The sequence below is a fragment of the Pseudophryne corroboree genome, chromosome 5 (genome assembly GCF_028390025.1).
Source record: "Pseudophryne corroboree isolate aPseCor3 chromosome 5, aPseCor3.hap2, whole genome shotgun sequence".
In the NCBI taxonomy this organism is placed as follows: Eukaryota; Metazoa; Chordata; class Amphibia; order Anura; family Myobatrachidae; genus Pseudophryne; species Pseudophryne corroboree.
The window spans coordinates 165,719,321-165,733,517 of NC_086448.1; the positions used below are offsets into that span (position 1 = coordinate 165,719,321).

The 14,197-nt window shown below is 47.5% G+C and overlaps 1 protein-coding gene across 8 annotated transcripts in view; it reads right to left on the reverse strand.

Moving 5' to 3' along the window:
* Positions 1 to 1,624, reverse strand: part of KMT2C (lysine methyltransferase 2C) — a 573,154-nt gene extending 571,530 nt beyond the window's left edge. For 7 of the 8 annotated variants that reach the window (XM_063921863.1, XM_063921864.1, XM_063921862.1 and 4 more), the window contains exon 1: positions 1,135 to 1,371. In XM_063921863.1, the coding sequence (XP_063777933.1) occupies positions 1,135 to 1,277 (143 nt within the window). In that variant the 5' untranslated portion in view covers positions 1,278 to 1,371. Of the gene's footprint in view, positions 1 to 1,134 lie in introns of all 8 variants that reach the window. The other variant, XM_063921867.1, reaches the window with a different exon arrangement.
* Positions 1,625 to 14,197: the final 12,573 nt, after the last annotated feature.

Sequence of the window (14,197 nt, forward strand, 5' to 3'; positions counted from 1 at the left end):
TGTGCTTTGTGTGTAAAGGATAAGAGCAGTAATGTGCTCAGTGTGTATAGGACAGGTGCAGAGCTGTTCTCAGTGTGTGTCAGTAGTGCTGTGCCCAGTGTGCATAGGACAGGTAAAGTGCTGTGCCCAGTGTGCGTCGGTAGTGCTGTGCCCAGTGTGCGTCGGTAGTGCTGTGCCCAGTGTGCGTCGGTAGTGCTGTGCCCAGTGTGTATAGGACAGATAAAGTGATGTGCTCAGTGTGTGTCAGTAGTGATGTGCTCAGTGTGTATAAGACAGATAAAGTGATGTGCTCAGTGTGTGTCAGTAGTGATGTGCTCAGTGTGTATAAGACAGATAAAGTGATGTGTTCAGTGTGTGTCAGTAGTGCTGTGCCCAGTGTGTATAAGACAGATAAAGTGCTGTGTTCAGTGTGTGTCAGTAGTGATGTGCTCAGTGTGTATAAGACAGATAAAGTGATGTGCTCAGTGTGTGTCAGTAGTGATGTGCTCAGTGTGTATAAGACAGATAAAGTGATGGGTTCAGTGTGTGTCAGTAGTGCTGTGCCCAGTGTGTATAAGACAGATAAAGTGATGTGTTCAGTGTGTGTCAGTAGTGATGTGCTCAGTGTGTATAAGACAAAGTGATGTGTTCAGTGTGTGTCAGTAGTGCTGTGCCCAGTGTGTATAAGACAGATAAAGTGATGTGTTCAGTGTGTGTCAGTAGTGCTGTGCCCAGTGTGTATAAGACAGATAAAGTGATGTGTTCAGTGTGTGTCAGTAGTGATGTGCTCAGTGTGCATAAGACAGATAAAGTGATGTGTTCAGTGTGTGTCAGTAGTGCTGTGCCCAGTGTGTATAAGACAGATAAAGTGATGTGTTCAGTGTGTGTCAGTGCCCAGTGTGTATAAGACAGATAAAGTGATGTGTTCAGTGTGTGTCAGTAGTGATGTGCTCAGTGTGTATAGGACAGGTAAAGTGCTGTGTTCAGTGTGTGTCAGCAGTGCTGTGCTCAGTGTGTATGTGACAGTGATGTGACAGGCTGGCCGCAGGGGCAGAGGATTAGTAGACACAGCGCAGAGCAGGAGATTACAGAGGCAGCAACAGCGGGCACCCCCTCCTCCTCCTCCCCAGCTGACTGTCACGGACAAGCACTTACTTCTTGCGGACTCTCTGGAGTGGGGAGGCTCCATCTTTCCGGGGGCGGCCCCGGGGTCTTTTGTCCGTGGCTGCTGGGCTGGCAGGGGCCGGGGGCCCGGGCTGCTCACAGGCGGACTCTAGGCTCTTGTCCTCGGATGACATCCTAGGGAAGGGGGCCGCATTGATCCTCCCCGTGCTCAGGCCGTCGCATCGTCGGGTGGATGTTACGGGTGACACTGAGGGGCGGATACGGGGAGGGACGGGGAGGAGGTGGAGGCCCCGGCTCACCCCTGGGTATAACAACAAAGGAGGAGGGGGGCTGTACGGGAGGGCTGGCCCCCTCTGGGGCCTCTCCTCACAAAATACGCCGCGGCCTCGCCCCGCTGTCTCTGGAGCAGTCCGGTCAGCACGAATCCCGAGCGAGTCACTGTATGCGCGACAGGCTGCGTGTGACTCACTTCCCCCTCCCTGCGGGCTCCCACTCTGACACTGCGCATGCGCCGCGCCAGGAGGGGGAGGGTGGGCGCGCTGCTAGTGACGTCACCAAGCTCCGGCTCCTCCCCTCTCGCACTGACAGCAGAGGGTGGTAGCAGGCGGGCGGCTGGAAAACGTGGAGAGCTGGCGTAGCCTGACGTCACGGGAGCAGGAATCCCGGCACTTGTGTTTTTATTGCTGATTCTAACCAGCCGGAGGAATCCCCTCTGTGCCAGGTGCATGATGTAATGGGCTGCCCCGTGCTCTGGAATAATAATCCCTACTATCAGTGATGTGCATCTGTAATTCCATGTGTAGGCATGCTGAGTATGGCCAGATGGAGGTCTCGTGGGGGCCCTGGTCAAAATATTAGCTCCCACCAACCTTCCCACTATACTCTGTGTAGAGTAGTTATTAACCTGTCATCTCGCAACTGCCTGATTGTGGCGGAACAGATCAGATTGAAGGCTCTGTCCCAGCAAAACTATTGGGAGTGCCTTGTCTTGTGTCAGTCAGTTTGAGAGGTACAGTATGACCCGTTCAGCAATGCTTAGGCTTGCTATACCATCTCTTTAAACTGGGACACGAATGAATTCCACAGGTTCTGTGGCTGGCAGACTTCAAGCCTGCATGTCACCTGGTTTTAATCAGCCACAGAACCGGTATTTCTCTAACGTCCTAAGTGGATGCTGGGGACTCCGTAAGGACCATGGGGATTAGCGGCTCCGCAGGAGACTGGGCACAACTATAAAGAAAGCTTTTAGACTACTGGTGTGCACTGGCTCCTCCCACTAAGACCCTCCTCCAGACTTCAGTTAGATTCTTGTGCCCGGCTGAGCTGGATGCACACTAGGGGCTCTCCTGAGCACCTAGAAAGAAAGTATATTTAGGTTTTTTATTTTACAGTGAGATCTGCTGGCAACAGACTCACTGCAGCGAGGGACTAAGGGGAGAAGAAGCGAACCTACCTAACAGGTGGTAGTTTGGGCTTCTTAGGCTACTGGACACCATTAGCTCCAGAGGGATCGACCGCAGGACCCGACCTTGGTGTTCGTTCCCGGAGCCGCGCCGCCGTCCCCCTTACAGAGCCAGAAGCAACGAAGAGGTCCAGAAAATCGGCGGCAGAAGACTTTGGTCTTCACCAAGGTAGCGCACAGCACTGCAGCTGTGCGCCATTGCTCCTCATGTACACCTCACACTCCGGTCACTGATGGGTGCAGGGCGCTGGGGGGGGGGGCGCCCTGAGGGCAATATATGACACCTTGGCTGACAAATATACATCATATATAGTCCTAGAGGCTATATAGATGTAAAATTACCCCTGCCAGTATTCCAGAAAAAGCGTGAGAAAGTCCGCCGAAAAGGGGGCGGGGCTTCTCCCTCAGCACACTGGCGCCATTTTTCCCTCACAGCTCCGCTGGAAGGAAGCTCCCTGGCTCTCCCCTGCAGTCTGAACGCTACAGAAGGGTAAAAAAGAGAGGGGGGGCACTAAATTTAGGCGCAGTATAGATAATATATATATATATAAGATATATATAAAAAAGCAGCTATAAGGGAAAACACTCATTGATAGTGGGATCCCAGTGTTATATAGCGCTCTGGTGTGTGCTGGCATACTCTCTCTCTGTCTCCCCAAAGGGCTTTGTGGGGTCCTGTCCTTTGTCAGAGCATTCCCTGTGTGTTTGCGGTGTGTCGGTACGGCTGTGTCGACATGTTTGATGAGGAGGCTTATGTGGAGGCGGAGCAGATGCCTGTAAATGTGATGTCACCCCCTGTGGGGTCGACACCTGAGTGGATGGTGCTGTGGAAGGAATTACGTGATAGTGTCGACTCCTTACATAAAAGGTTTGACGACATACCAAATGTGGGACAGCCGGCTTCTCAGCCTGTGTCTGCCCAGGCGTCTCAAAAGCCATCAGGGGCTCTAAAACGCTTGCTACCTCAGATGGCTGACACAGATGTCGACACGGATACTGACTCCAGTGTCGACGAGGAGGAGACTAATGTAACTTCCAGTAGGGCCACACGTTACATGATTGAGGCAATGAAAAATGTGATGCACATTTCTGATGTTACCCCCGGTACCACAAAAAAGGGTATAATGTTTGGAGAGAAAAAACTACCAGTAGCTTTTCCTCCATCTGAAGAGTTAAATGAAGTGTGTGAAGAAGCGTGGGCTTCCCCTGATAAAAAGCTGGTAATTTCTAAGAGGTTACTAATGGCGTACCCTTTACCGCCAGAGGATAGGTCACGCTGGGAAACATCCCCTAGGGTGGATAAAGCGCTCACACGCTTGTCAAAGAAGGTGGCACTACCGTCTCCAGATACGGCCGCCCTGAAGGAATCTGCTGATAGAAAGCAGGAGGCTATCCTGAAATCTATATATACACACACAGGTGTTATACTGAGACCGGCTATAGCTTCAGCCTGGATGTGCAGTGCTGCTGCTGCGTGGTCAGATTCCCTGTCAGAAAATATAGATACCCTAGACAGGGACACTATTTTGCTAAACGTAGAGCATATAAAAGACGCATTTTTATACATGAGGGATGCACAGAGGGATATTTGCCGGCTGGCATCCAAAATTAGTGCAATGTCCATTTCTGCCAGGAGAGGGTTATGGACTCGGCAGTGGACAGGTGATGCAGATTCCAAACGACACATGGAAGTTCTGCCTTATAAGGGTGAGGAATTGTTCGGGGATGGTCTCTCGGACCTCGTTTCCACAGCAACAGCTGGGAAGTCTACATTTTTACCCCATGTTCCCTCACAACCAAAGAAAGCACCGTATTATCAGGTACAGTCCTTTCGGCCCAATAGGGACAAGCGGGTTAAAGGCGCGTCCTTTTTGCCCAGAGGCAGGCGTAGGGGAAAGAAGCTGCAGCATACAGCCAGTTCCCAGGAGCAAAAGTCCTCCCCCGCTTCCTCTAAGTCCACAGCATGACGCTGGGGCTTCACAGGCGGAGCCAGGTACGGTGGGGGCCCGTCTCAAAAACTTCAGCAATCAGTGGGCTCGCTCACGGGTGGATCCCTGGATCCTTCAAGTAGTATCTCAGGGGTACAAGTGAATGTTTGTTACCCAGGGGTACTCGGGCGCTTTGGGTATAAGGTGTTTCACCGAGCTGCTGCCTTAAATAAGGGGGAGTCACCCCCACAAGATAAATAAACAAAGAAAAGTGGAAGGCTGCGCTAAATAAATGTGTTCTGAAAATAATGATATTAGTATATTACTAGTACAATTTATTAACAGATAATATCACTAAATTCTTATGATCAATATGTCATAAAATGCATGCAACATATATAAAACTTGATAAAATCATACAGTAGATATAATAAAAAGGGGTTACCCAATTGGTCAGAATGGAAATTAATCGGTGAGTGGAAGAGTCCGTTCCAAATTGATCCCCCAGATCGATCTGAGTCAGGTATATATGAATGTATAGGAGGTAAGCAGTGTCCCATAGGATAGAAATTGCCGCTAGAGGAATCGGTGCTCTTGGATTTTGAATGGTGAGCTCCTCATGCAATGCGGATTGAAGAAGTTGTCGGTCCAATCTGCTATTTAAGTCCTCCAATTCGTATATGGCGATCCGAATTTGTGTGGGGGGTTGAGGATACCTTTGAAAAAGCTGCTAGCTGAACGCAGCGAAACGCGTCAGGTGTACAGGGGACCCAAAGCTAGAGACCACTAATTGGAAGACCGAACCACCCCCCACACAAATTCCGGATCGCCATATACGAATTGGAGGACTTAAATAGCCGTTTCCTCAAATCTGCCCTGCCAACCACTCCCTCAGGCAGGGAGGCAGTGTTACAGGCAATTCACAAGCTGTATTCACAACAAGTGATAGTAAAGGTGCCCCTACTTCAACAAGAAAGGGGTTACTATTCCACAATGTTTGTGGTACCGAAACCGGACGGTTCGGTGAGACCCATTTTAAATTTGAAATCCTTGAACACATATATAAAAAAATTCAAGTTCAAGATGGAATCGCTCAGGGCGGTTATTGCAAGCCTGGACGAGGGAGATTATATGGTATCGCTGGACATCAAGGATGCTTACCTACATGTCCCCATTTACCATCCTCACCAGGAGTACTTCAGATTTGTGGTACAAGATTGTCATTACCAATTCCAGACGTTGCCGTTCGGTCTATCCACGGCTCCGAGGGTCTTTACCAAGGTAATGGCCGAAATGATGATACTCCTTCGAAAGAAGGGAGTTTTAATTATCCCGTACTTGGACGATCTCCTGATAAAGGCGAGGTCCAGAGAGCAGTTGTTGGTAGGGGTAGTACTATCTCGGGAAGTGCTACAACAGCACGGCTGGATTCTAAACATTCCAAAGTCACAGCTGGTCCCTACGACACGCCTGCTGTTCCTAGGGATGGTTCTGGACACAGAACAGAGAAAAGTGTTTCTCCCGGAGGAAAAGGCCAAGGAGCTGTCATCTCTAGTCAGAGGCCTCCTAAAACCAAAACAGGTGTCGGTGCATCACTGCACGCGGATCCTGGGAAAAATGGTAGCTTCCTACGAAGCGATTCCATTCGGCAGGTTTCATGCAAGAACCTTTCAGTGGGACCTGTTGGACAAGTGGTCCGGATCGCATCTTCAGATGCATCGTCTGATAACCCTGTCTCCGAGGACAAGGGTGTCTCTGCTGTGGTGGCTGCAGAGTGCTCATCTTCAAGAAGGCCGCAGATTCGGCATACAGGACTGGGTCCTGGTGACCACGGATGCCAGCCTTCGAGGCTGGGGAGCAGTCACACAGGGAAGAAACTTCCAAGGACTATAGTCAAGTCAGGAGACTTCCCTGCACATAAATATTCTGGAACTAAGGGCCATTTACAATGCCCTAAGTCAGGCAAAACCCCTGCTTCAAAACCAGCCGGTACTGATCCAGTGAGACAACATCACGGCGGTCGCCCATGTAAATCGACAGGACGGCACGAGAAGCAGGACGGCGATGGCAGAAGCCACAAGGATTCTCCGATGGGCGGAAAATCACGTGTTAGCACTGTCAGCAGTGTTCATTCCGGGAGTGGACAACTGGGAAGCAGACTTCCTCAGCAGGCACGATCTCCACCCGGGAGAGTGGGGACTTCATCCAGAAGTCTTTCAAATGATTGTAAACCAGTGGGAAAAGCCACAGGTGGACATGATGGCGTCCCGCCTAAACAAAAAGCTAGAAAATATTGCGCCAGGTCGAGAGACCCGCAGGCGATAGCTGTGGACGCTCTGGTAACACCGTGGGTGTACCGATCGGTTTATGTGTTCCCTCCTCTTCCTCTCATACCAAAGGTACTGAGGATAATAAGGAGAAGAGGAGTAAGAACTATACTCATTGTTCCGGATTGGCCAAGAAGAGCGTGGTATCCGGAACTTCAAGAAATGATGTCAGAGGACCCATGGCCTCTACCGCTCAGACAAGACCTGCTGCAGCAGGGGCCCTGTCTGTTCCAAGACTTACCGCGGCTGCGTTTGACGGCATGGCGGTTGAACACCGGATCCTGAAGGAAAAGAGCATTCCGGATGAAGTCATTCCTACGCTGATTAAAGCTAGGAAAGAAGTAACCGCAAACCATTATCACCGCATATGGCGAAAATATGTTGCGTGGTGTGAGGCCAGGAAGGCCCCAACGGAAGAATTTCAGCTGGGCCGTTTCCTGCACTTCCTACAGTCAGGGGTGACTATGGGCCTTAAATTGAGTTCCATTAAGGTCCAGATTTCGGCTCTATCGATTTTCTTCCAGAGAGAATTGGCTTCACTACCTGAAGTTCAGACTTTTGTTAAGGGAGTGCTGCATATTCAGCCCCCTTTTGTGCCTCAAGTGGCACCTTGGGATCTCAACGTGGTGTTGGATTTCCTAAAGTCACATTGGTTTGAGCCACTGAAAACCGTGGATTTGAAATATCTCACGTGGAAAGTGGTCATGTTGTTGGCCTTGGCTTCGGCCAGGCGTGTTTCAGAATTGGCGGCTTTGTCATGTAAAAGCCCTTATCTGATTTTCCATATGGATAGGACAGAATTGAGGACTCGTCCCCAGTTTCTCCCCAAAGTGGTATCAGCTTTTCATCTGAACCAACCTATCGTGGTGCCTGCGGCTACAAATGACTTGGAGGCTTCCAAGTTGTTGGATGTAGTCAGGGCCCTAAAAATTTATGTTTCCAGGACAGCTGGAGTCAGAGAGACTGACTCGCTCTTTATCCTGTATGCGCCCAACAAGTTGGGTGCACCTGCTTCAAAGCAGACTATTGCTCGCTGGATCTGTAGTACGATTCAGCTTGCACATTCTGCGGCTGGACTGCCGCATCCTAAATCAGTAAAAGCCTATTCCACGAGGAAGGTGGGCTCTTCTTGGGCGGCTGCCCGAGGTGTCTCGGCTCTTCAACTTTGCCGAGCAGCTACTTGGTCGGGGTCAAACACGTTTGCTAAATTCTACAAATTTGACACCCTGGCTGAGGAGGACCTTGAGTTTGCTCATTCGGTGCTGCAGAGTCATCCGCACTCTCCCGCCCGTTTGGGAGCTTTGGTATAATCCCCATGGTCCTTACGGAGTCCCCAGCATCCACTTAGGACGTTAGAGAAAATAAGAATTTACTCACCGGTAATTCTATTTCTCATAGTCCGTAGTGGATGCTGGGCGCCCATCCCAAGTGCGGATTGTCTGCAATACTTGTATATAGTTATTGCTTAACTTAAGGGTTATTGTTGAGCCATCTGTTGAGAGGCTCAGTTGTTATCATACTGTTAACTGGGTATTGTATCACGAGTTATACGGTGTGATTGGTGTGGCTGGTATGAGTCTTACCCGGGATTCAAAATCCTTCCTTATTGTGTCAGCTCTTCCGGGCACAGTATCCTAACTGAAGTCTGGAGGAGGGTCTTAGTGGGAGGAGCCAGTGCACACCAGTAATCTAAAAGCTTTCTTTATAGTTGTGCCCAGTCTCCTGCGGAGCCGCTAATCCCCATGGTCCTTACGGAGTCCCCAGCATCCACTACGGACTATGAGAAATAGAATTACCGGTGAGTAAATTCTTATTTTTTCCTCCTTATTCATATGCAACATAACTCTAAAGGCCCCGATCGGAAACGGTCAAGATAGGCAAAGTGGGCATTTGTGATTAATTTCCCCAATTCCCCGACAGATTGCCGATCGTCAATGGGCGTCAATCAGCTGATCCTGTTGGCGGATTGGCATTTCCTGCAGAGTCGGGGAATCACCTCACATTTGAGCGATGCCGGCATGATATACGGTATCGGAACGGCAAATCGGGCATATCGGATGATGTGTGTGCCTGATTGTGTGCTCCCATGGGTCACATGCAACGTATTCTGGTTGGCCATGCTGCACAGCCAGTCAGAAGATAACATATGCGACCCACTGCAGTGTAATGAAGGACGAAATGGGATGTCGTGCATTACATTGTGTAATGTGAAACGGTAATCTGCTATGATCCAGGATAAAGGGAAATCTCGACCATCAGCAGGTGTGTACCTGGCCTTAAGACCCATACACACGGTGAGATTCGGGCTATGCCCGATTCTCACTATGCGACGGGCTAGGTCGGCATCGCAAGCACATAATGAGTGTGCTTGCGATACTGGCTATGGGCCTAATTCTGAGTTGATCGCTGCAGCAAATTTGTTAGCAGTTGGGCAAAACCATGTGCACTGCAGGGGGGACAGATATAATGTGCAGAGAGAGTTAGATTTGGGTAGGGTGTGTTCAAACTGAAATCTAAATTGCAGTGTAGAAATAAAGCAGCCAGTATTTACCCTGCACAGAAACAAAATAACCCACCCAAATCTAACTCTCTCTGCAAATGTTATATCTGCCCCCACTGCAGTGCACATGGTTTTGCCCAATTGCTAACAAACTTGCTGCTGCGATCAACTCAGAATTACCCACAATGTGCGATTTTGGCTAAGTGTCAATTGTGACTATCTCTTTTATAGAGATAGTCAAAATTTACTTGCCTGCACAGTCTATCTATGCTTGCGATGCCGACCGCACGGGACCGCTCAGCGGCATCGAATCGGGATCGCAAGGTGACTTTCACCTTGCGGTCTGCACTAACCTTTCTTACGATTTTGACTATATAGTCAAAATCATAAAAAATCTCCCCGTGTGTACACACCATTAGATACATATAGGTGGGGACATATACCTCACAACAACTATCCCAGTTTGAGGAGACTTTACCACCTGTCGGCATGTTTGTTGCCAGGTGTAGTGTACGTCTGTCCATTGACCATTCAGGATTTGCTCTGAACGGCAATAGTTTTATTAAATTGGTGGTGGGTTCCGTTATTTTCCTAGTCTTCTATACTGTGTGTATGCACGCCTGCAGTGTCTTCTCATCTTCGCAGATGTAAATCATCGATGGTTCAACCATCACTTGTTTTCTGATGATAGTTAGAACTATCGATGGTAACATTTTTGATGGAAAACCCCAGTTGAACATCAATTGAACATTGGTTCACCACCGATGTTTGTAACATTACAATTAGAGAAACTCCATATTTACTTAGCAATGCTTCTAGAAAGCCAATCCCGCCCAAATACATTACCTGCCTGTCAACTTTTCAAATTTTTAGAAACAAAACGCTGCACAGATCCCTAGATAAGAAAACCCTTAGAACAGTGTTATTCAGCTGGCAGCCTGTGGCCAGATACGGTCCACAAACTGCTGCAGTATAGCCCGGAAGAAGTGTCCAATTTTTTAAAATGTTGTTTTCTTTTTACGTTTTTTTCTTCCTGCGCATGCACACGCTTAGGGCAGGGATATCATGACGTAATAATGTCTAGACTAATCTGTGGAGCCGTAACAAAACAGAAAAATAGAGAACTACTACGCCCTATGCGGCAGCAATCGAGGTTGACTCTGGGTGTCACTCTACACCCCTATTCAAGATACACAACCAAACAAAATGAGTGTTTCCTCAATTGCGCACGGCTGAAAGTGATGAAAACCGTCGTACAAATGGTAAAAAGCAACCACAAATAACGTTCTTATAGTGAAAGGGGTCGGTTATACCCAATGGGGATCTTCACTCAGTCTATAGGATGGATCCTTTTGTCCTCTGATGGTGGTGTATTCTTTGAATCTCCGTGCATCCAAACGGAAATATGTAGAAGAGGGGAAACCACAAAGGAGAAGAGTTCAATTCCTCATGTACACTGAGTAACCGACAGATATGAATATTTCAATAGGAGTTCTATTCCTTTTCCCATATAGGGGGTGGTTGTTTCACGAACACTTCTATGGGTTCACCTCCGTGTAAGATATTAGATGTGTGCTCACAATATTCTTACATGGAACTTATGAATGTAAAACTCATCAAGGTTTCTTTATATATATGTGGGTGGGGTTTCTTCTATTCCATCACCAAAAGGATACACAAAAGAATGCTCACATGTAGGCTTACATGGGGAATGCAGTTTCTATGCACATAACAGTTTCTTTTCTGGTCTGGTTCTTATTGGTTATCCACACTTCACTCCGTGATGTTTGAAATGAAACACAGAGCTGAAAGGAATGTGTTAATTCTGCATAGATGATTCTAGTTATGCCTCCTGGATAGTACCTTAAACTTATCGGGTCATTGGAAAAAATTTCTACTTTTATGGGGTCACCCAATAGAGGACACAAGGCTGACGACACTCACAAGTGTGCTTACATACACTGCACATAAAGGTTTCTTTTACCGATCCCAGATCATAAAACACAGCGAACAAACGGAATAGCAAATGCTCACTTTTATGCTTACATTGACCGAGTGATCCTATTCATATAAAGGTATCTTTTCTTCACTTGTTGCTGGGTGCACTTTGATGGTATATTATAAAATTACTATACCATTAGTCCATTTCAATATAAAACAGTCTTTCACATTTATTGCACAAACAAAAGATCTTCCTCTTTGGTCATATAATAGTCCAGATGTTTTTTAGATGATTAAATAAAAAGAAACACAAGCCCCATGGACAACACTGCACACTCATTACAGTGCTGTATAGCCTGTTCCCATGCTCTCAGCCAATCAGCGCTTCACAATTCAATCCTGTGAGAGTATCTTAAATGACCTGTCATTTTTGCGCTTGCACTGTACTGAGTGTACAGCAGGGATGTGCGGTGAGGTAAATGGCTCAGGAAGCACTGGCTAGTACCAGAGCCAGATTTACATACAATATATGAGCCAAAAGGTACATCTGGGCATTATACACAGGTGCAGCAGTATAAACTCCAGAAAATTTTCTGAGTTTTGATCAGAGATGTGTGGAAAAGATAAGCACTGCTTCACCTGCCATAGACTTTTTACTCCAGAGCTTTTGCTATAAAAATGATTAGAATAATGCAAAGAAGATATTTCAAACATATTCTTTGTATTTTTCATATACTTTATACAGTCAAAACTCTGCCACAAACGTTAGTATGAGAGGAAAGGCTCTGGCTCTCTTCACCGCACGTCACTGGTGTACAGTACCGTCCGTGTGGCTCAGGTTTGCACTTTTGTTTTATTTTAGAAAATGCAGGGTTGGAAGACATGGAAGTAGGATATTCTATTAACTTCACACCAGTCTCATGTGCAGAAACTATGTGGGTGAGTTAGACCTGATCACTAGGCTGCTAAAATTGTTGTCCTGCGATCAGATGGTCGCCGCCCAAGGTGAGTGTATATTCGCCGTGCAATTATGTGATCGCATGTGTACGTCAAGCGGGTGTAGTATGGTAGGCCGGCGGCCAGGCTCCCGGCGACCAGCATACCGGCGCCGGGAGCCCGACCACCGGCTTACCGACAGTGTGGCGAGCGCAAATGAGCCCCTTGTGGGCACGGTGGCACGCTACGCGCGCCACGCTATTTTACTCTCCCTCCAGGGGGGTCGTGGACCCCCACGAAGGAGAATAAGTGTCGGTATGCCGGCTGTCGGGATTCCGGCGCCGGTATACTGTGTGCCGGGATCCCGACAGCCGGCATACTGAAGACCACCCTGTCAAGCTGCTAAAAAATCCCTCAGCAGACAGCTGCAAATCCGTTTGCACCACACTCACTAGTGCAGTGATGGCTAACCTTGACACTCCAGCTGTTGTTGAACTACACATCCCAGCATGCCCTGCATCAGTTTTAGCATGGCCAAATAGCAAAACTGATGCACGGCATGCTGGGATGTGTAGTTCAACAACAGCTGGAGTGTCAAGGTTAGCCATCACTGCACTAGTGAATGGCTTTTACCATTGTGTGCAGTCTGTGCGCAGCCCACGACAGTGCGATGAGAACAGGCCGATTGTGTTCGGAGCTGACGTCACACACCCTCCCTGAAAACGCTTGGGCTCGCCTGCGTTTTTCCTGACACCCCCAGAAAACGGTCAGTTACCACCCTGTCGAAGTCAAAACTATTACATAGAGAGAACATACAGACTCCACACATATGAGTCGCTATGCTTGCAAATACGCGCAGCGAGCACAGCAATATACGGTACCATACGCATTTACACAGACATGCCACAGAGATAGATTCAACACATATTTCATACAGCACATAATTAGAACATATCAAGCGCCAGACATCATAATGTTTTAAATGTATTGAATGGAGTACGGTCATGTATGTGTATTATTGGAACGAAGCAAGATGGACATGTCGTATTTGGTATTAAAGCAACCAGATTAATGTGTATATCAATTTGATGCCTGTTATTAAGTTGTAGCTCATTGCAACAAGTATATATGATTAAATGTATGAAAGCTAAAGTCACTCTTATTAGAACAATGGACATTTCAAGCATGTGATGGACAGGAAACTCAGGCCAGCCCTTTTGATGTCTTCAAGGCTGAACCATGTTTGCATATGAACCGATCAGTGACTCATCATGAATGAGAAAGTTCCCTCCCCTAGACTAGTCTGTGCACTCCCCCAAACTACATAGTACATTGCTGATGAGACACACAGAGGTCTCTGTTCTTTTTTCCTGGGTGCTGTTTGAGATGCTGTCCAGTTCCTGTATTTATTTGCTAAGAGAGAGAGATATATGGAGCGGAAGATGCATTGAGGGAATGGTATTGTATGCTGGCCTGTAACTGTATGTATTTGATTTAGTTTGTATTAACTGCTTACTGTATAAATTGTAACCATGTAACTATATATATACTGTACATTGTGGTATATTGAATACATATCCTTTTAATAACAAATATATACATCAATGAGCTTTGGAACTCAGACAATGTGTGGGTGTATTGTCTTCTCTAAAGGGATGTAGTGTTTTGCGACGTACAGCGCACTTTTATCGTATATGGTAATAAGGTGCGCCTGGCGTCCGCAGTATATATTAGAGCGGGCATTTTAAATATTTGTTAGAAAGCAATTTGGCATTTACAACCCACAAATGGCCTCTTCTTGTCAATCAGCATGCGAATAGCTGTGCGATGAGAATTTTTGCACCAGCCTGTCACTGTTCGGCGATGCCTATTGTTGTTTCCCGACATGTGTGCGCATTTCGGTGCATACGCATTACCAGTTAATCGCTGATCGCCCACTGTGCAAAAACACACAGCAGCGATCAGGTCTGAATCATCTCCTATGTCCATATCTATAGAT